Source organism: Somniosus microcephalus, chromosome 21 (assembly GCF_052327205.1).
Source record: "Somniosus microcephalus isolate GS21.2 chromosome 21, FLI_Smic_1.0, whole genome shotgun sequence".
NCBI classification, from domain to species: domain Eukaryota; kingdom Metazoa; phylum Chordata; class Chondrichthyes; order Squaliformes; family Somniosidae; genus Somniosus; species Somniosus microcephalus.
The window spans coordinates 63,158,042-63,179,893 of NC_141007.1; the positions used below are offsets into that span (position 1 = coordinate 63,158,042).

General features: G+C 43.0%; 1 protein-coding gene across 3 annotated transcripts in view; it reads left to right on the top strand.

Moving 5' to 3' along the window:
* cyth1b (cytohesin 1b) overlaps positions 1-21,852 on the top strand; it is a 260,252-nt gene that overhangs the window by 101,713 nt on the left and 136,687 nt on the right. Inside the window, exon 1 of one of the 3 annotated variants that reach the window (XM_085963765.1) lies at positions 2,275-2,419. The exons of the other annotated variants lie outside the window; for them this stretch is intronic. Within the exon in view, the coding sequence (XP_085819891.1) occupies positions 2,392-2,419 (28 nt within the window). The 5' untranslated portion in view covers positions 2,275-2,391. Of the gene's footprint in view, positions 1-2,274; positions 2,420-21,852 lie in introns of those variants that run through there. 3 annotated transcript variants of the gene reach the window in all.

The window sequence follows — 21,852 nt, forward strand, 5'->3', positions numbered from 1 at the left end:
GGCGGGATGCACATGTGACTCAGCCAGCTAACCCCCAAGCAGATGTTGTGCCTCAGCCTGCTCCTCAGCAGTCCCCACTTCGGCCTGCTCTTCACCAGTCCACACCTCGGCCTGTTCGTGCACGTTCTCGCCCTGGCCACCTACAGGACTTTGTCACTACATTTCATGTTTGAAATTCTGTGAGGGGGGAGGAAATTTTATGTCTGACATTGGTGATAGGTACTCGATTGCCTTGGCCTGAGCACATGGAGTTTGATAGTGCTGTTATCATTGTATTGTGTATAGGTATTCGATTGCTTTTGCCTGGGAGTGTGTGTGTGGCAGCCATTAAAAAAGCAACATGAACTGAACTCTGCTTACGGTCTCTGGATTATCTTTGCAAACGCTGGAAAAACTCAGCAGGCCAGGGCAGCATCCATGCAGAGAGAAACAGAGTTAACGTTTCAGGTCGATGACCTTTCGTCAGAACTGGAAAAAAGCAGGAAATGGAAAGCAGGTTTGGGGGCTGGGAAAAGAGGGAAGGGATGAAAGAACAAAAGGGAAGGTCAGTGATAGGATAGAAAGCAGGAGAGATTAAGAGATATTCAAGGCGAGAGGAGGTGGTAATAGGACAGGTTAAGGAACAAAGGATGGCTCTAGATGGGGTGTGGATTATAAGCTGTTTTACATATTGTCCCATGCGTCTGTGGATTGAAACTTTGTTGACTTGAAGACACATTAAGATGAGATACACTTAGCTGGCACAATATAGAGTAATTGCAAAATTTCCAATCCAATTGATACATGGTGAGGTGAAATTATGCTTTTATTTGCTGTATGTTATGGTATATAATTTCAGATCTATTAGAAGTAATAGTTTTCAAATTTTTGAATTATTAGTTTTATCATAAAATGCAGGCTGCATGTGGTTGAAATACTACAGTTTTTATGTTGAAAATATATGATCAGTAATTAAATGTTTTCTGTAGCAAGAACAACTTCAATTTTTATAACAACCCTCACATAAAGGAAAACATTGCAGTGCAGGACAGGGGCATAGTGACTGAAAGGGTGCCCTCTGATGAACAGGGAATAAGCAGTCTGGTGTCAGAGGGCATGGAGAAGATAGCATATCTAATGTGTGGCAGCGTTGGGATTTGTGAATGAGGATGGAGATCTTGCTTGATTTACTGGGGTACAGGAAGCCAGTGAGCTAGGCGAATAGAGGGGTGATGGGTGTACAGTACTTAGTGTGGGAGAGGCCATGGAGTTTTGAATGTGATGGAGTTTGAGGAGGTGGAGAAGCCGTTGAGAGTATTGGAGCAGCTGACCCTCACAGAGATGAAAGTGTGGATTAGGGTTTTATCAGTGGTGAGGGAGGGAGAGGAGTAGGTGGATAATGTTCCAGAGATGAATGAAATCAGTCTTGGCAAAGGACTGGCTGTGGAGTAGGAGGTTCAACTGGGGGGCAAAGAGGATACTTATATTGTACCAAACATTTCCCTTCATTTAATGTTTTTTCAAAAGCAAGGCTACATATATTACAGTGCAGTCTACAGAAAACATTTTCCAGTACTGTGCATTGGAGGAATGGATATAATATTTCTTGAGGCTAAAGGGATCAAGGGATATGGGGAGAAAGCAGGGTCAGGGTACTGAATTTGGATGATCAGCCATGATCGCATTGAATGGCGGAGCAGGCTCGAGGGGCCGAATGGCCTACTCCTGCTCCTATCTACTATGTTTCTATGTATCACATTCCTTGTAGTTTTGGGTGCGGTTTAGGTATGCAGTTTAAAATCAGCATCTAGTTTTAAAAAAAATGTAAAACAAAAATTGATTTTAATTCATTTCCTTGAAATTTCAGTGAAATGAGCTGGAACTGTAGACAACCTGAAATATATCAGTTCCGCGCTGCTACTGGGATCTGCTGTTACTTGTGTCTGTTGCCGAGTCTGTGTCACTTTTGGAGCAGGTCTCAAATTGTCTTTGTGCAAGAACATGTGCAGGCCTGAGAATGTCAAGCTAACTGAGTCATTTCTTACTTAAACATACACGAAGGTTGCCACATACACGAAGGTTGCCAGCTCAACTGCATAAGCAGGGTGTGCCTGTCTCAAGGGTGCTTGCTGCAAGTGAAGTTCACCGCCTCCTTATATAGCTATCTAGCAGACAGCCTATTGGTGTTTTGTTGCTGTTACACAGTAGATTGTTAAAGTACACAAAGTAGTACAGATGTATTTGATTGGCTCATGAAATATAGGTACTGGTAAGCCCCACCTGCTATTACCTACTTGAGCTGTGTTAAGAATTCTTGGATCTCTGCTCACCAGCTTAGGTTTCAGCTTCAACTGCTTCATTGAAATACTTTTATTTACAAGTTATTTTGAGTCTTAAACGGTGTCTGGAACAATGGTGCTCAATACTGAAGGCGGTGTTGGTAAGTTTAATTATATGTCAGGAAATCCTTTTCTTTTCCTTTCAAACTATCACTGTGGTGGCTATTCAGGCCGTCTGTTTAATCTTCATGCCAGTACATGTGTTTCTTGTTGCTAAAATCATAATCACAAACTATGTTGAGATGTTAGTAAAATGGGAGATTAATATATAAATGATTACTTTTTTATTATACTTATCAAGCACAGATTTACAAAGTGAAAAATAATTTTCTTTGAATATTTTTGAGTTAAAGCTTATACTAAACCAGGAATTGGACTAGGCTGTGGCCTTACTATGAGACATAACCTTACTATCTTTGTAACTTGTCAGACTTTAGCTAATGGAGCAACACTGGGTGTTTGGGACTAATCAATAGAACATTCATGAGTAAAACAAAGATTTTAGAGCTAAATTATTATCACAGTAACAACTGACGTTGCAGTGTCTCTTTGACATGGTCCTTCCTGGTTTCTTAAAAGCAAATTAAATGTTAACCAACCTCTGATCTGTGCGCAGTTGTATTTGTGCAGCATCAGTTGCTATAAAGATATAAAAATTCAAACAAAGTAACGTTTAAGCTTTTGCCTTGGGTTTTGTCGACTCAATTTTCTGACTTTTGCTGCCTCTGTGCCTCAGCAGGATACTTTACTGCACGTTCATCTGTATCTTCTTTGAGGGTTCTACAAGAACCATATTGTGAAGGCAGCACGGTGGCATAGTGGTTAGCACTGTTGCCTCACAGCGCCAGGGATCCGGGTTCGAATCCGGCCTCGGGTGACTGTCTGTGTGGAGTTTGCACATTCTCCCCGTGTTTGCGTGGGTTTCCTCCGGGTGCTCCGGTTTCCTCCCACAGTCCAAAGATGTGCGGGTTAGGTTGATTGGCTATGATAAATTGACCCTTAATGTTAGGGGGATTAAATACGTGTGGTTACGGGGATAGGGTGGGATATGTGTTGGTGTAGGGGTTACAGGGATCGGGTGGGATATGTGTCGGTGCAGGCTCGATGGGCCGAAATGGCCTCTATCTGCACTGTGGGGTTTCTGTGATTCTGTGACACGATAGAGACTGTGTTCCAATTGTCTATTTAGCGAGAGGGAGGCATTACAGTACATCAGAATATTATATTTAATATCTATTACACTTGGGCTGCGTTTAGAAGCTTCATTAGAAGGTACAAATAAGTAGCTTACTATACTAAAAATTAAACAAGTTAAAATAATTGAAAAGAAATTGATTCAAAATATGTAAATTGGAAATGTTTGCAATTTTAATAAAGGTTTTTGCTGCCTCAATGGTAATTTTTTTGGCATGTTTTAATCAGAAGGAAATACGCTGCAAATAAAATGAAGATTTTTTTGTGTGGGTGGATGACATCACTAAGCTGGAAAGATTTATTTCTGCTTCAGCCTTCTACTTTAAAACAACTTTTGGAACCAAAATAATAATCATGGTGGTTTTAAATCATTTGAAATAGGTAATTTGTAATACAATATGCTACTCTATTTGAGTCTTACAACTAAAAATGGCACAACTCGTCATCATGCTAGGAGTGTTCTCTTTCATGTGGTGTGGGAGGAGGCATTTCACTACCAGTAAAAAAAAAACAAATCAGGGAATTTAATTGGAATTCTGTTGTCCTGGGTTGCCATCTGAGTTTGAACTTCAGTAATTCTGCCTTTTTCATGATTTCAGTCAACTCGTTGGGATTTATTCAAAGCTATCATTGTGTTCCATTGCCTCTATTGTATAAGAGACCCCACCCACCCACACACTTGGTTTAATTTGAAAGACATTGTCAAAACAGTCATCATGGCCGCGCATTCTGGAATTCAATTCCTAAACCCCGGTGCCTTGCTACATCTCTCTGCTCCTTCAAAAGCCTCCTCTTTGACCACAGCTTCAGTCACCTCTCCTATCTCCCGCTTAATGCCCTTTCCCAACTCCTTATCCCCCACGCCACTTTGTGCAGCACATTTGGATAATTTGACTCGGTGTCAATTTTGTTCTGATCATGCTCCTGTGAAGCGCCTTGGGACGTTTTGCTACATTAAAGGCGCTTTATAAATGCAGCTTGTTGTTTTGCTCCTTATAATTGCTACATGAGTTGAAGTAGTAGTTGTTGTTCCAGTACAGTCACAGGGAGAAAGAGCTCCAAATGCAATGCTATCTAGAATTTACAGGTCATAATTTTAATGTAGGACATGTATTTTTTGAATTTGTGTGGAAATAAAACAAAGTCAGCCATTGCTATCCAACTGCCATAACCAGTCTGAAAATGTCTTTGTTGTGTTGTGCGACTTTGAATATGTTACTAATCGTGTCATCTGAATGAATGCATCACTCAGTAGATCTTTCAGCAGCTCAGTTTCGGGGAATATAATGTCATTGTCGTGTGGATTATTCTTGCCACCAAGGGAATGAGGACAATCAGCAAGGATATCTTACTGAGACCTGCTGTAGCCTTGATGGATACTTTGGAAGTTGTGATTAAATTACCCTTTAGTATCCTGCGTGCGCTCTAGTGGCACTGTGTGGAGCTGGTCTGCTGCAGGACTCAAATTGTGTTTTTTTTTCGCCCCTTAATTAATGGGGGGTTTTCTTTTACGCCGCCCCATAGCTGGGGGGGACCATCACCACCCCATTACTGGGGTGTGATACTACACTTCATCTTAGCCAAAAGGCTGAGGACTCAAATTGTGTTGTTCCAGTGCTAGCTGGTATTTACTCAAATACAGTTAGTGGGAGCTGATGCTAATTGACACACCACAGCTGAACTCTCACACTGTTCTGTTGTGATGATGCCAATACCTGTTTTCATGTAGTTCGTGAGTTATGCAATGATATTCGCTATATATTGAATTGTTTCCTAATCTCAGTACATTTTTGTTGTATTTGATTGAATGCCATTTGAAGTTATGCTGTTCTAGTACTGTCTTAGAAGCTGCGTGCTCCGTTAGGCTCTTGTGGTCTTTAAAATGTTGTGGCTGAAAGGCATGAAGTGAAAATCTTCAGGTTGGGAAGTGGATGAAACCTTGCCATTTTCCTGGAGATGTACTGTATGCGGTTGCTTTAACTATTGCATCCGGATGCACTATTATATTCTCAATAAAATGGATTATTTTCGGGGATGTGGCCAGGTGTGCACACTATTTGCAAATTTGTGTACCTTTTACCCTCAAGACTGAACATCAGTGCAATTAGGATGCAACATTTGATCTGTTGCCCCCAAGGGATCTGGCCAGGAAATCACTGCTGCTCTGTTCCCTGATGATCTCCTTCACTGCCAGTCTCAACTGTACCTTTTGCTGCTGCTTCACTCCAGGAACAGACTCTGTGCTACAAGTGGGAATTCCAGGTCTTTCAGTGCATGGGGCGCAGTGGCCCGATATTGGAAGTCTCTTCACTGGCAAACTGAGGCCGAGGCCCAATAACAGGTGAACCTTGGGCCGAATCGAATTTCTTCCTCAAGTTCTCCTCCCTCCTTGTGGAGAAGGGCCTGTCCATAAATTAACAGTTGAGGCCAAGGACTTGGAGACAGTGGGAATTTCAATCGGTGCTTCCCACTGTGAATTGTAAACGAATCTGTTTGGTGGTTGGAGAAAATTAAATCAGAACCACTCCAGATGACTGTACAAATTTGGACCTGAGGAAGTGTTAAGGAAATCAGCCATGAAATAACAGCATATATAGTATATAGAAAAAAACTGAATATGAAATTCCCACTCCTCAAAAGCCAATCAACCTTTTCCCCTTTACAAATCCAAGTGTACACAATTTATGTGATGATGGAGGCGGGAAAACTGCATGAAATTTAAAAGTTTTGAAATTATCTTTATCGAGATTAAGGGAATGCAGTTTCGTGCAAGGTTTTTCTTTCCATGCTTCAAGCCTTGATAAACAAGGTCTTTAGTCCTCCGCTCTGAGGTACAGCAGTAATTTCTTTTTAACCATGTAAGGATAGTGGAAACAAATTCATGCCCTGTTTTATGTTGCACAAGAGATTCTGAGTAATTACAATAAGTAATTGCACAGGTTCTCGTTACTTGCAGTACTTCTGTAACACTGTGGTGGCCACCTGAGGAAATGACTTGAGCGGTTCCTGTAATGCATATCTTACAGTATGGTGAAAATGTTGCTATCTACTGCAAAGATGTTTGCAGTGTTAAGACACTTGAGTGCCTCTGATAGTGTAAGGTATTATAGATGGTTAATAAGAGTCTTCAACATTGAATAATGGTTAACTTTGTTTCTATAGAAACATAGAAAAATAGGCCCTTCGAGCCTGCTCCGCCATTCAATATGATTGTGGCTGATCCTCTATCTCAATACCACATTCCCGCTCTCTCCCCATACCCCTTGATGCCTTTTGTGTCTAGAAATCTATCTATCTCCTTCTTAAATATATTCAATGACTTGGCCTCCACAGCCTTCTGTGGTAGAGAATTCCACAAGTTCACCACCCTCTGAGTGAAGAAATTTCTCCTCATCTCAGTCCTAAATGTCCTACCCTGAGATTGTAACCCCTCGTTCTAGACCCCCCAGCCAGGGGAAACATCCTCCTTGCATCCAGTCTGTCTAGCCCAGTCAGAATTTTATTCGTTTCAATGAGATCCCCTCTCATTCTTCTAAACTCTAGTGAATACAGGCCTAGGCGACCCAATCTCTCCTCATACGACAGTCCTGCCATCCCAGGATTCAGTCTGGTGAACCTTCGCTGCACTCCCTCTTTGGCAAGTATATCCTTTCTTAAGTAAGGAGACCAAAATTGCACACAGTACTCCAGGTGTGGTGTTACCAAGTTCCTGTATAACTGTAGTAAGACATCCTTGCTCCTGTACTCAAATCCTCTTGCAATGAAGGCCAACATACCATTTGCCTTTATAACTGTCATGAATCTTATCATTCATGAAGAAATGACTCATGAAATAACACTGGGCAGCCAGCTGGTGGCGCCATCCAAGGAGTATAAATACTCGGGCGTGGGCCCAGCTTGCCCAGGATGATTTTGTAACCAGGAACTAGTGATGTAACTAGAATCTCATGGTTGTGAAACAGTTGATTAAAGCCTTGTTTTATACTCAACCAAGTGCTTAGTGAGTTTTCTTAAGTCACTAACTGCTTGCTGCACCCGCATGTTTGCTTTCAGTGACTGGTGTACAAGGACACCCAGGTCCCTTTGTACATCAGCATATTGTATATTGTAGTCATGTCTGTTGCTTCAAGTACAGAGGTGACCCTTATTCATTAGACATGTTTGATACTGTGTCAGAATTTTTCTTGTAATGATATTTGTGGATAATAGAAGAACAATACATATGTGCAGAAAACAGTAGTGGTGATTATTTTCAGCAGATGAGCCATTGGTATAGTGACCTAGAAAGTAAGATGTTGATTTTAGATATTAATCAGCATTGGGGTCACCATTAGAGGGGCTAATCAGTTTGAAAAATCATAAATGTGCTTCTCAATTTATACTTAATGTACATAATTAATAAGAAGACAGTGTTGCCATTCACCATTACAGCTTATTCTGTTGCCTGGAGTAGTGTTACTATCATTTATTCAGAGCCACATACCCAATGCATGTCTTACTCTAGTGCCACTATCTGGAATACTATAGCATAATGCATTACATAGTGAGATTGCACCTGCGATACAGAATTCCAGATTTCAAATAGAGAGCCGTTAAATGCAGACCAGGCATTTCCTCGCATAACAACAACAGCTTGCATTTATATAGCACCTTTAATGTACTAAAACGTCCCAAAGTGCTTCACGAGCGATTAGCAAACAAAATTTGACACTGAGCCACATAAGGAGATATTAGGCCTGGTGACCAAAAGCTTGGTCAAAGAGGCAGGTTTTAAGGAACGTCTTAAAGGAGGAGAGAGGTAGAGAGGTTTAGGGAAAGAATTCCAGAGCTTAGGACCTAGGCAGCTGAAGGCATGACCATCAATGGTGGAGAGAAGAAAATCGGGGATGCGCAAGAGGCTAGAATTGGAGTAGCGCAAAGATCTCGACAAGAAAATAACCCATGCAGAACCAATAGTTCTTTTTTAAATAAAATCCTTTTAACTCCTATATGGAAGTTAGGATAACCCTGCCTCCTAAGAACATCCACACGTCTTCCATTGGTGCAGAGCAAGAAAAGGAAAGGGAACAACACTGAGTCCCTTCCCAGTGCTCAGTTAGCTTTCTACAGTCAGGCAGGCCATGATGACAGTTAGTCCCTTCATTTTACCACTGTTTTAACTGTGGGTAGTTCCGTTTTAAAGCAATGTGTACAGAAACCAAAGGATTGGTTGGAACATAGGATCCTGCCCAGAAGAAAAAGATCTGATTTGGTATTGTGGAAGTAAGGTCCACAATTTGGTCAGAGTGGATTCTGTGGCAATTTTTCTAATTGAAAGTTTACATATGAATTGAAACTAACAACTTCTTACAAAACAACATATTGTAAGTTGGACCAGGAATCTGGACTGTAAATTGGTGGTTTATTCTGCAATGGTTTGTTTTTCTACTGGTGCTACTTGACAATACCTGTCCACTTATCCCCACTATCCTTTCTGGCATGTCCCTCCTGTCACTCTGTTTTGTAGCCCCTCTACTTACAGGCTATTGCCTCCTTTTGATTCTTCTTCCATTGTTCTAATTGTATGAAACCTAGCTAATGTATTTTTTTATATAAGTGATAACCGCAATAATAACATTGAGTTAATTATTATGCAACATCAGGCTCATGAGCTACATGCCTTGTGTCAGCCAATGGCTTATTCTCTTTTCCTTAATTATTTTTAAATCCGTGCACCACACAATCCAACCACAATATTGGCTGTCACACTAAACATCTTGGATTGAGTAGAGACATCTATTTGCAGCAACTGATAGTTCAACTGTTAAGTCACACTGGAAAATGTTTTTTCATCACTTTCAATTTACTCTCCTCATCTCTTGAGCACCGTGACACATGCTGGACTTGAGTTCCAAAGGCGGCAGCAGATGGGTATTGAGGGGCCTTCAGTATCTCTCTACCAAATGGCCAGTCTTCACTGTCAGCGAGTAATTTAACCAAGTGAGGCATGCAGAGGACATCACAAACAAGCATGATCCTGCACCTACCAGACATCAACATACAAGCAGGACCCCAACTGATGGCTGCTACGAACACCACCACCACCGATTGCGGTGTCTCACCACTTCCCTGGCTGAGATTGACTAACTCAGTACAAACCACTTATTCGCGTCCACCACACAATGCGGTGCATTTGTCTAGGGAGTAAACAGGGTGCTCAATTAAGTTTTATTTATAAAATGTCAAGACGTATGAAAAGTACGATGATTAACGAAGTAGACGTGTAGTGTCTCACAGTGACACCAGTGAAAAGAATGTCCTGCCCGGTGCCTCACTCTCCTATTCACATGACCATGCTTGAGATAACAGTCTCATCATTTCCAAGAAATGCATTCCTCAGAGATATTAATACAATATATTATCATGCAGGCAGTTTCACAATAGTTGGTTTTGCCCTTCCTGAAAGCCTTTCCTGAATAGTACAACTTCGCCCTGTTTTATCAAATGTATTTGGAAATAGATTTTACTCATGGTGGTGAGTTACGACTTGACGTGCTACAACAACTTCAAAATGGATGGCAGATCAGCATAGTATTTTTTGGAGAGTGGACATCTTAATGTGTGAATTTGATCTGGACTCTATTTCCTACTTACTGAGACAAATTGTAGTTCAGTATCAGGAGCTCAGTTTCAACAATGGAGTTGCATGTGAATGTTGTAGTACCTAAATGGGCCATTACTCATACTGATCCCACAGGAAAAGAGTAAGTATTTTTAAAGCTGAACTTCGAAGGGCACTGTCTTCTTTCGCTCAAATCCTTCCATAGTGTTCCTTTTATAAAAGAGGACTGATGCAAAACTTTGAATTCCATCAATGTTATGCTGATCTTTTAAGATGTAAAAGTGAAGGAATGTACATTATGGAATACTAATTCATGATTTTTGTTGCCTAATAATGGAATTCTGGAGGGTTGGAGGTAAGATGCAAATTCACATTTATATTGCCTTTGTTTTCAAAGGCAAAAGGCAGTAGCAACTCCTCTATGAGCGAGTGAATCCCATAACAAATTTAAAATAATTCCTGAACCCATCAAAAAAATTCAACAAAATTGAACCAGAACATGTTTTAAAATATCAGGATGCCCTAAACATGATTTGAGGTGCAGTTGCAATACCTCGGACAGATTACAGAAAGGACTTAAAACCAAGATCCATCCTTGATCATCAGACTACATCTTGGTCAGGAATCTGATTTTGCTAATAGTGTTTGGGTATACATAGAAGTTATAATATGGAAACAGGCCACTCGGCCCAACCAATCCGTGTCGGCGTTTACCCTCCACGCTGCAAATAGTCCTAATCACAGTTACCCACCCTGTTCCCATATCAATTCAACAGCTTTTCCTTCATCCACCTATCCAATATAATCTTGAATGTTGACATAGTTTGTCCACTCTGGAAAAACTGACTTTAACTCCTATTCTCTGTTTTGTCTGTTCTAACCAATTTTTAATCCAGTTTGCTAGCCTCCTAATTCCATACCCCTTAATATTCTCTAGTGATCCTCTTGTGTAGTACCTTGTCAAAGGTTTTCCTAAAGTCCATGTAGGCTACATCCACTGCATTTCCCCCATCTACCATGTCTGTTACTTTGTCACAGAATTCCATGAGGTCTGTCAAGCACGCTCGTCCCTTTTGAAATCCGTGCTGGCTACTTCTAACTATTTTCACTTTATCTAGATACTTGGTAATTTCATTCATAACTAAATACTCTAAAATCTTCCCCACCACGGATGTTAAGCTGACTGGCCCGTAACCCTGTTTTTTAGCAATGGGTACTACATTGGTCACTCTCCAGGGTAGAGCCTGTGTTTAGTTTGGAATTTTTTTTTCTTCTTTTAAACTAATCGTTACAATTATAGAGTTTTAGTTTAGATAGCAAATTATTTTAAGACAAACAGCAACCATCTATTTTAAAAATGGAAGCAGCCTTTTCAAATAAAAATGGCGACCGGTCATTTTAATTCTCCGCTCCACTCCCACTCAGACCTCACCGTCCTCGGCCTCTTGCATTGTTCCACTGAAGCTCAGCGTAAGCTCGAGGAACAGCACCTCATCTTTCGATTAAGCACTTTACAGCCTTCTGGACTCAACATCGAGTTCAACAATTTCAGATCATAACCCTGGCCCCTATCATATATATTTTTTATCCACACTTTTGTTCTGTTCTTCTCTCCCACAGGGCAGCTGTCTCTCATTCCACCAGCGCAATTTACACTTCATCTAGAGACATCCTTTGTTTCTTAACCTGTCCCAATACCATCTCCTCTTGCCTTGAATATCTCTTAATGTCTCTTAACCTCTCCTGCCTTCTATCCTATCACAGACCTTCCCTTCTGTTCGTCCATCCCCTCCCCCATTTCCCAGCCCCTAAACTTGCTTAAATATCTGTTCCATTTCCTGCTTTTTTCCAGTTCTGACAAAAGGTCATCGACCTGAAACGTTAACTCTGTTTCTCTCTTCACAGATGCTGCCTGACCTGCTGAGTTTCTCCAGCATTTTCTGTTTTTATTACTTAAGTAATCTTGTTGAGAGACGATTTGCAGACGATTTCTTAGCTCTGCAGACAATTTCTTAGCTCTACTTAAATTGAAGTGTGTGAAAACACCCTGCTGCTGTAACCTGCAGATGATTAAAGCATTGACGACAATTTCTCTAAATGCGAGATGCTTAGCAGGAAAAGACACGTGAGACTTCAGGAAGTGGTTTTGGATTCTGAAATATTTTCACACTGAAACAAAATACGCAGTAATGTTAAGACTTAGGCCATGCAGATATATACAGGGTGGATTTAAGACCTACAAACAACTGCTTTTTTTTGTTAACCGACCTATATAATTACATAAATATTTAATTTCTTAATGATTTATTGTCCACTGTAGTATTTCCCCACAAGAAGCAATTGTCTCTTCAGCTGGGTAAATGGGGTGGGTGCTCTGGCCTGCCATTTCCCCAGAGATGGAGCTTCCTGTCATCACAAGTTGCTTCATGTTGCAGCTCCAGCTGAGAGCTAGCAAGCAACAAGGTTCCAGGCTTGTTTTGTCTGTCTCTCTCTTTCCCCTCCCCCCACACCTCGCACACACACGTACTAGGTTCTTAGGAGATGGATGCCTGCCAACTAACAATTTAAGGTATATTATCTTCTGGAGAAATTTTCATAGCTATGTTGACACAACTATACTAATATTTGTAAAGAGAGATTTCAGTTTTTTAAAAAGCCTTCTAATTTTGAAATGCTACTTTAAACTATGTAATGATCCCTTGTGATAAAATCTGTAAGAAGTTCCTTTTACATTTTGCTAATAGAAAATAGTGTGTACGTTTCAAACTCAGCAATTAACATACAGTTCTGGTCAAGGTTTCAGGCATTTGGCAAGTAAGTGTGAAAGTTACGGCTTGATCTTAAAATGAATTAGCAATCAGTAGTCTGGTGTTAAATGCCAGTTAATCGTTAGTCACCAGACAAAATCATCACATCACTCAGGTAATGTTAGTTTAGTCATCACGTGCGAGACAGAAGTGATTTATTAAGAAAAGTATTTGAACTGTCAAAGAACCCGACAGCCCAGTTACATCAGAAAAAATATCAGTCATTAAACAGTCCAGCATTTGCAGTTATCCTTACTGTTTAGGTCATACATTTGGCAAAGATATGTCTAAAGGCACAAAAGCAGCTTTCACAGTAGTAGTAATGTTCTTTTTTCTAATTTCTGACATTTTTTGTATCCAAGAATTAAGGTTCCAGCACATTCAAAGTCTTAAAAAAAAAATTGGGTTGCTTTGCGCCTCCCGTTAGTGCCCTAAGAGGGTGCTAACGGGGCGTAAAGCAACTAGTGCCCGGACGCGGTGCCGCCCACACCTCCTGCGAAATTCAGCGGAAGGTTAGAGGCGGCGCTAACCGGTAGTGCCTTGCGGCGCTGCGCCGCCGGTGATGATGTCATCGCCATGCGCCGCGCCCCAGCCACGATCTTCGAAAGCGTCCCCCTGACTTACTGCCGGATGCTATGTCCGATGGGGTCAGGGGGGTCTACCTGCGGCCGGGGAGGCACAATTTAAAGGCGAGGTGCGGGGCGGCCATTTTTGTTACTGGCCACCTGCCTGTGCTCCCGTCCCTGGCCTCGCCCGCGGAGTGCCAGCTGCGCTCCAAGAGCCCGGCACGGCTCTTGAGTGCTGGGCTCTTTTGCCGGCACTCCCGATCCCCGGGGGCCCAGCTGCGCAAGGCCCTCCCCTTTAAGAAGGGGAGGAAGGCCTGCAATACCGCACGTAACGCCGCAATATTGACTGGCAGCGCCCCAAGAGGGATGCGGGGCACTTCCAGTCGCGCCCCGCTTCCCTCTTGGGGTGCAACCACTCAAGTTCCGGCGCCGGGGCGCTAATTCTTCCGGGGCGCTAAAAGTATGGGGCGCTACTCAATTTTTAGCCCTAACTTTTTAAGCCATCACTTGCTTATATGACATTGTATTCAGTATTGCTTCTGAAGCAGCTCTGAGCTTAAACACAGCACTATCATAGAAATGCTAATACGACTACTCTGGAAGTATTTTTACCAATACACCGAAAGTTACAATGGTTTAATTTTTTTTTCTGTACTACCAACTGTATGAGGAGCAGCATATTTACTCCCACCTTCTTTGTTTTCATATTATGAAGTTTTGTATACTACATACTGGCCTAGAAATTCACTATGGCCCCGCCAGCTGGCTAACGGCCAAAAGTTAGCGCTGGGCGCGGAGCCATGTGTGACCGTCCGATATTCACGTTTTGCGCCCCAAGTCGGAACCGGCCGCTATTCCAGGGTGTGCCCGCCCCCGCTTGGGGCGCTGAAACTGAATTTCAGCGCTCTAAGTGCCGCTGCGCCACCCGATGCGGTGCGGCAGGCTGCGGTACTGCAGGCCTCCTCCTTCTCTTAAGGTGGAGGTGCCTGCAACGGGGAGATCGCCGCTGGATTGTGCCAGCAAATGAGCCCGGCACCACGGAGAAGTGCCGGGCTCGCGGAAAGCAGCCGGCAATGCCGCGGGGGGGGGTGGTGGAGGAGGCCGGGGAAGGAGGTGCGGGCATGCGGCCGCCGAAAAAGCGGCCGGCTGCACCTCCACCTTTATGCGCCCCACTAAGGCTGCAGTAAGGCCCTGGCCTCCGGATGTTAGTAGCGGCCGCCACGGAGGAGGCGGCGGCAACTGAATATGGGCGTCGGGCCGGCATCGGGGCGGAAACGGGGCACTGCGCACACCGATGATGTCATCGGTGCCGGCGCAGCGCTACCGGTTACCGCCGAGCTCAAGATCGGCGCAACCTCCTCTACTGGCGCAGAAGCCCTCTTTAGGCGGTAACTGGGTGCAAAGCTTGCAGCGCCTTACTGAATTTCTAGGCCACTCTCTTTAAGCAGGGACGAATGTGTCATCAAAATAAGAACTTGGATTTATGTAGCGTCTTTAACATAGAAAAACGCCCAGTGCAATAAAAAGCGTGCCGGAATCTCCAATGCCTGTGCAATTCCATTATAAATGGATAGGAAAGAGGGTCAGCAGAAAATTTGAGCAAAGTTGAATCCTTCCTTATCCTCTGTCAGGAAAAATAAATCGCCACTGGTTGAGTTGTTAAACCTCACCTAAAGCAACTATTAGCTGAAAAATAACAACCTTTTACAACTTTGAAATAAAAACAGAAAATGCTGGAACTGCTCAGCAGCTCAGGCAGCACCTGTGGGGAGAGAAACAGAGTTAACGTTTCAGGTCAATGACCTTTCGTCAGAACTTTGTATTATAACTTTGATCTGTACATTCGAATGCCATCTCATGCCTGGGCTCAAATGTATTGACACTGGTATGAGCACCCCATCTCCACATCACCAGACTGCTCTCCTCAGTAATCACCTTGGAATAGGCTTCAGATTCAAGTCAGAATTGTCAGTACTTTGTTGAAATTCTTCTGTAGAAATGTGAAACCTTGAATGACATACTAATATTGAGCTCGGCTGACTCATTACTTTGATAAGGTAATCTGTCTATGGAAAATATAATTAAATGTTTATTGCAATAACCTATCTGAAATTGAACAACTTGCTGGTTTAAAGCATATTCTTTAGCTTGCACAGAAATGCATTGAATTCACTCAACTGTTTCAGATTACACTTTCAGTAAATATTTATCACCGCTCAGCCAATATGTTTAATCAGTTCTTGATCTCATTAAACGCCTGAAGTACCCTTGCAGACTTGATGCGCCCACCCTGGTCATGCAAATGACCATTCCCAGTATTTGGGTTGGGGTCCGTGTCTTTGAGCTCGGTCAGATGGAGGTTCCGAATGCTCCACAACACAGAGCGGGCCCCCAAGAATTTCAAGCCCACAGGTGTTTTCTCCAACATGGTTGGGAGAGAATATAATTCATGGCCCCTCTCCTGTTTCTTCTCGCCGTCTGTTTCACTGAGTCATTGGTAGAGGTTTGAAAGGTCTTGACCCGGAATGGCATGATGCCTCATGAACATAAGAGGTTTCGGAACATTCCTAAGTTCTCTGTTAATCGGGAATGGTAGTGTAGTGGTTATGTTGCTATACTGGTAATCCAGAGGCATTGACTGATAATCCAGAGAATGTTGAGTTAAAATTCCACCATGTTGGTTTGAGAATTTAATTCAGTTTAAAAAAAATCTGGAAATAAAAAGCTAGTACCGATAAAATTGACCATGTTGGATTTGGGCCACTAATGTTCTTTAGGGAAGGAAACCTGCTGTCTTTGCCCAGTCTGGCCTTTATGTGACTCTCGTCTTACACCAACATGGTTGACTTAACTTTCCTTTGAAGTGATCTCGTTAGCCATCAGTTGTGTCAAAATGCTAAGAAGGCCCACCACCACCTTCTCAGGCAACTAGGGATGAGCAATAAATGCTGGCCGTGCTAGCAACGCCCACATCCTGAGACTGAATTTTTACATCCCAACTTACTCGTACACCTCTCTGAATCTGCACTTGACCCGGCCACCGGTGGGTTTGTAATATTGGGCCTAGGAGACACAGTCCTTCCTGTGGGATCGCACCTTCCTTGTGCTCACCACTTCCATCGATATCATAGGGAACGCCTTACAGGATGCTAAAGATATAAACTCACATCTGACTACTTTCATGACGCAGTACTTTCTTTTGTTTTCTAATTTGTCAGTTACTGTATTAAGAGCTTGCATCATTGTGAAATGCAACTTTGGCGTAATGGTTTGACATTTTGGAAGTTTTTTTGTTAATTGTTGGTGGTGTTGGGCTGTGCCAGGGTCTATTTTGTGAACCACAAAAGACCTCATCCAAAAAAAAAGTGTGTAAAAACGCAATTATACAGTTTATATCCTACTGTTTTCAGCTGGTTGGTTCATTGACACATCTAGTTGTGATGCTGTTTCTGAAATCTAAAATACTCTGAATCAAACAAATCATTTTTATGAATTTTAATGGTTTTTAGAGTCTGTTGTACTTGCAATTACGTGTAGAAAACAGTAAAAATTGATTCAAAAAGATACTGCACTGATCCCAATTGCTTTGGGTGATACTGTTTAACAAGTGGGAGTGGACAAAGTTGTGTTGCTGAGCGGATAACTCAAGGTCAGGGTTTAAGTGATTCCCATTTGCAGTTTGATCTTTAGCCATAGTCGTTGCCTGTTTATTGTCTGTGTGCTCAGCCTGGAGAGCACCTGGTCCAGTACTAGTTTGTTTTCTACTCGTTTCAATGGAAGGTTTTTTATATACTTAGTAAATCATAGAATGATACAGCACAGAAGGAGACCATTTGGCCCATCGTGTCTGTGCTGGCTCTTTGGTAGAGCTAAAAATATCTATTTTTAAATTGGGTATCAGTCATACATGGCAACTTTCAATGTTTCTCTCTGACAGTTAATGATTTGAGAGCTCAGTCAGTATGTTCTGACAAAAATTGACTCTGCTTCCCCTCAGTATCAACCGAGCCCCTTTCCCCTCCCCACTGACCAGGCCCTTCTCCGCTAAGCACTGTCCCTACTCAAGTGCTTAGTCTAATGATCCTTGAATAATACCTTAAGTGGAAACTTTTTGTGAGAACAAAAGATCTTGCCTATAACATGCGGTTACTGGAACCCCTTCCATGAGTGGAAGTATTCGGGTAGGAGCGACACTGAGGGGAGGCGAAGAAGGAGAACGGATGTCACCGTAATGGAGAGGGAGAAGGAGAATGGACGCGGAGAAAGGGAAGTGGCGAGATGATGGGAAGAGGCATGAGCTAAATAGATAAGAATAAAGACAAGAATGAAATGCATGGCAATGAAAGAGTGAGCCAGAAGTTTGGATTGATGCTTTGTGGGGGGTGTAAGTGGAAAAGCTGGGAGCAATCCTTTCTGGGGAAGGAGACAGGAGAGTGCCAGCATTTACTGAGGGGAAGAGTTCTAGCATGCATTGGGAGGGGGGCGTTGGAGGGAGAAAGAGTTTCACTTGACTTGGGGGGATAGCAAACTTGAATGGGGGAGGAAGAACGGTACCAACTCGAATGTGGACGGTTGGATGGAGAGTACCAGCTTGAACAGGTTGGAGGATTATTTGTAATGTAAAAATTCAAAATCCTTCGTGCCCTCAGACCCCCCACCCCGAAAAAAAGGCACCAGCAACTTTGTATCCAACGTTTGGATTTCCCCTTTCAGGGTGACATGTTTTTCAAATGAAGGAATGTTAGTTATTCTTACAGCTTAAGTTACAAAGCCCATGTTGTTACTTGTTTTCACATGCTATAGGCTTATAATCAGGGACATTCTTGAGTTTTCAACTGTTTGGGGGCTTTTTTGTTGTTGAAGCTTTTGCTTGTGTTCTAAGTTGCAATGTATGATCACTGCTTGGGTTCCTGGTGAGGCTATCGCTGTTTTATTTTAATTTGTCTTGTTTTAATTCAGATTTCAGGAGACCAGTGTCCAAACTAATTTTTTTTTTTAAATCAGGAAATTTGTGGGCTAGTACCGGAACAAATAACTACAAAAGCTGCCAGATTGTCATAAAAACCCAACTGGTTCACTAGTGTCTATCGGAGAAAGGAACCTATCCACCCCTACATTGTTTGACCAAATCGTGACTCTCGTCCACAACACCTGATTGACTCTTACTGCCCTCCTAAGTGGCCTAGTAAGCCACTCTGTCACCGCAGTTCAAGAAGAATGTCCATCACCACTTTCTCGGCAACTAGGGAAAGGCAATAAATGTGGCCTTGCCAGCATTACCCATATCTCGAGAGCTGATTTAAAAAAAAAAGCCAGCTCCAGGCAGTGTTCCCTGTCTTATTTTTGGGGGGCGGTCCCTTTAACGGGCTGTGCGGCCCATTCAAATTTTCGCATAGGCGCGGTTTCTTTTCTTGAAAAGTCAGTGAGCGGCCTGTGCGGGATCCCCAGGCCACTGCGTGGCTGCACAGCTTAGCGGGAATGTTGGTTCCAGGCTTTTAAGCTGCTAAATATTACTCCCTTATCCACACGCCAGATAAAATAACTGGAGCTTCTTTTATATTATGCTTTGTGTCATGCTAGTGTTGTTGATTCATTAAAATGACACTAAGTTGACATACTCACTCAAGTTAAAAGGATTGGTGGTGTGAGAAGTGAAGTTTACACTGGTTCAAAAGGGGATGTGCTTTGGTGGTTGAGGGAACATGAAAGGAGTTTGACTCGACGCCTGACCTGAGAGTACTTGACACGATAGGGATGATTTTACTCTCGAGTTATGTTGATTTTCGGGCGTAACTCAAGTGGGTGATGGTGGAAAATTGGATGAGGGCACGTGGAGTCAGAGGCCAGGTGGCAGATTGGATTGAAAGATGTATTAAAAAAGAGAGAGTAGAAGTTAAGGGAAGTTTGTCAGTCAGTTGGAAAGTGGTGTCCCATAGGGATCTGTGCTGGGACCACAGTGGTTCACCATATACATAAATGATTTGGACTCAGGAATTGGCGGTATAGTGTCAACATTTGTAGATGATATCAAATTGGGGGGTAAAAGAAAAGAAAGACTTGCATTTATATCGCACCTTTATGACCTCAGGATGTCCCAAAGCGCTTTACAGCCAATTAAGTACTTTTTTTAAAGTGTAGTTGCTGTTGTAATGTAGGAAATTAGATTACAACAGTGATGTGATGTAATGTAAAGTAGGAAATTACATTACAACAGTGATGTGATGTAGAGCATAACTAATAATGTGGAAGCACCAAAATAAAGGAAGAGATTAAAGGCTTGCAGAGTGGGTGGATAAATGGCAAATGAAATTCAATATGGTACAGTGTGAGTTGATTCATAATGAGGCCACTTATTCCTTAGACGGTAAGAAACTAAATGAGGTACAGGAGCAGAGAGATCTGGGAATACTGATCCATAAATCGCTAAAAGTAGCTATGCAATTGATAAGGCCATAAAGAGTGTAAAGTGCTGGCGTTCATTTCTAGAGGAATAGAATACAAAGCCGGGAGGTCATGTTAAGCTAATATAGAACCATGGTTAGACTACACTTGGAAAACTGTGCAGTCCTGGTCTCCATAATTCAAAAAGGATATTGAAGCTCTGGAGAATGTATAGAAAAGATTTTAAAAGATGTTACCAGAATTAAGGGGATGCAACTATCAGGAAAGATTGAGGAGGCTCGGGCTCTATTCTCTGGAAAGATTCTCTGGAAATACTCTCTGGAAAAGAGAAGACTAAGAGGAGACCTAATAGATGTCTTCAAAATGATGAAGGGGTTTGATAGGATGGATGTTAAGAAACTGTTTCCACTTGTGAGTGATTCCAGAACAAGGGGGCATAAATAAACAATAGCCCCTAACAGATCAAATAAAGAATTTAAGATGGAGTTTCTTTACACAGAGAGTGGTGAGAATGTGGAACTCGCTGCCACATGGACTGGTTGAAGCAGAGAGCATTGATACATTTTAAGGGGAGTCTTGATGCATACACGAGGGAGCAGGGATATGAGGGTAGGGTGGGAAGAGGCCAGTGTTGGTTATAGACACTGCCAAAGACCAATTAGGATGAATGGCTTGTTTCTGTACTGTTTTCTCTTCTTAGGCAGTCCCTCGGAACCGAGGATGACTTGCTTCCACATTAAAAATGAGTTCTCAGGTGACTGATGAGTCCAATGCGCGACCTACAGTCTCTGTCACAGGTGGGGCAGACGGTGGTTGAAGGGGCGGGTGGGTGGGGTGCTTGGGTTGACGTGCGCTCCTTGTGCTGCCTGCGCTTGGCTTCCGCTTGCTCCCGGCGAAGAGAATCGAGGTGTTCGGCGCCTTCCCGGATGCTTCTCCTCCACTTTGTGCGGTCTTGGGCCAGGGATTCTCAGGTGTCGGTGGGGATGTTGCACTTTTTCAAGGAGGCTTTGAGGGTGTCCTTGAAGCATTTCCTCTGCCCACCTGGGGCTCTCTTGCCATGCCAGAGCTCCGAGTAGAGCGCTTGTTTTGGAAGTCTCGTATCGGGCATGCGGACAATGTGACCCGTCCATCAGAGCTGATTGAGCGTGGTCAAAGCTTCGATGCTGGGGATATTGGCCTGAGCCAGAACACTGATGTTGGTGCGCTTATCCTGCCAATGGATTTGCAGGATCTTGCGGAGGCAGCATTGGTGGTACCTCTCCAGTGCTTTGAGGTGCCTGCTGTACATGGTCCATGTCTCTGAGGCATACAGCAGGGCGGGTATCACTGCTGCTCTGTAGACCATGAGCTTAGTGCCGGGTTTGAGGTCCTGGTCTTCAAACACTCTCTTCCTCAGGTGACCGAAGGCTGCACTGGCGCACTGAAGGCGGTGTTGAACTTCGTCATTGACGTCTGCCCTTGTTGACAGTAGGCTCCCGAGGTATGGAAAGTGGTCCACGTTATCCAAGGCCTTGTCGTGGATTTTGATAATCGGGGGGCAGTACTGTATGGCGGGGGCAGGTTGGTAGAGGACCTTTGTCTTACGGATGTTTAGTGCAAGGCCCATGCTCTCGTACGCTTCGGTGAGGGTGTTTACGATAGTTTGGAGTTCGACCTCCGAGTGAGCGCAGACGCAAGTGTCGTCTGCATACTGTAATTCAACGACAGAGGATGGGACGACTTGGATCTGGTAATTCGAAGTAATTCAATGTTGCTCCATTATTCCAATCACTGTGGGTCTACACTGCAGAATGTAGCTGATTGAGGGATAGGTACACGTCTGCAGTTGACCACACTCCTATAGTGTAAAAGTTCCTATACACACATACTTCCACACACCAGAATAAAGTAGCAGTGGTTTCATGAGTTGAAACCTCTTAAACATAATAACTGATCCAGGTCTCCCTACCTATTGTCTATCCAGT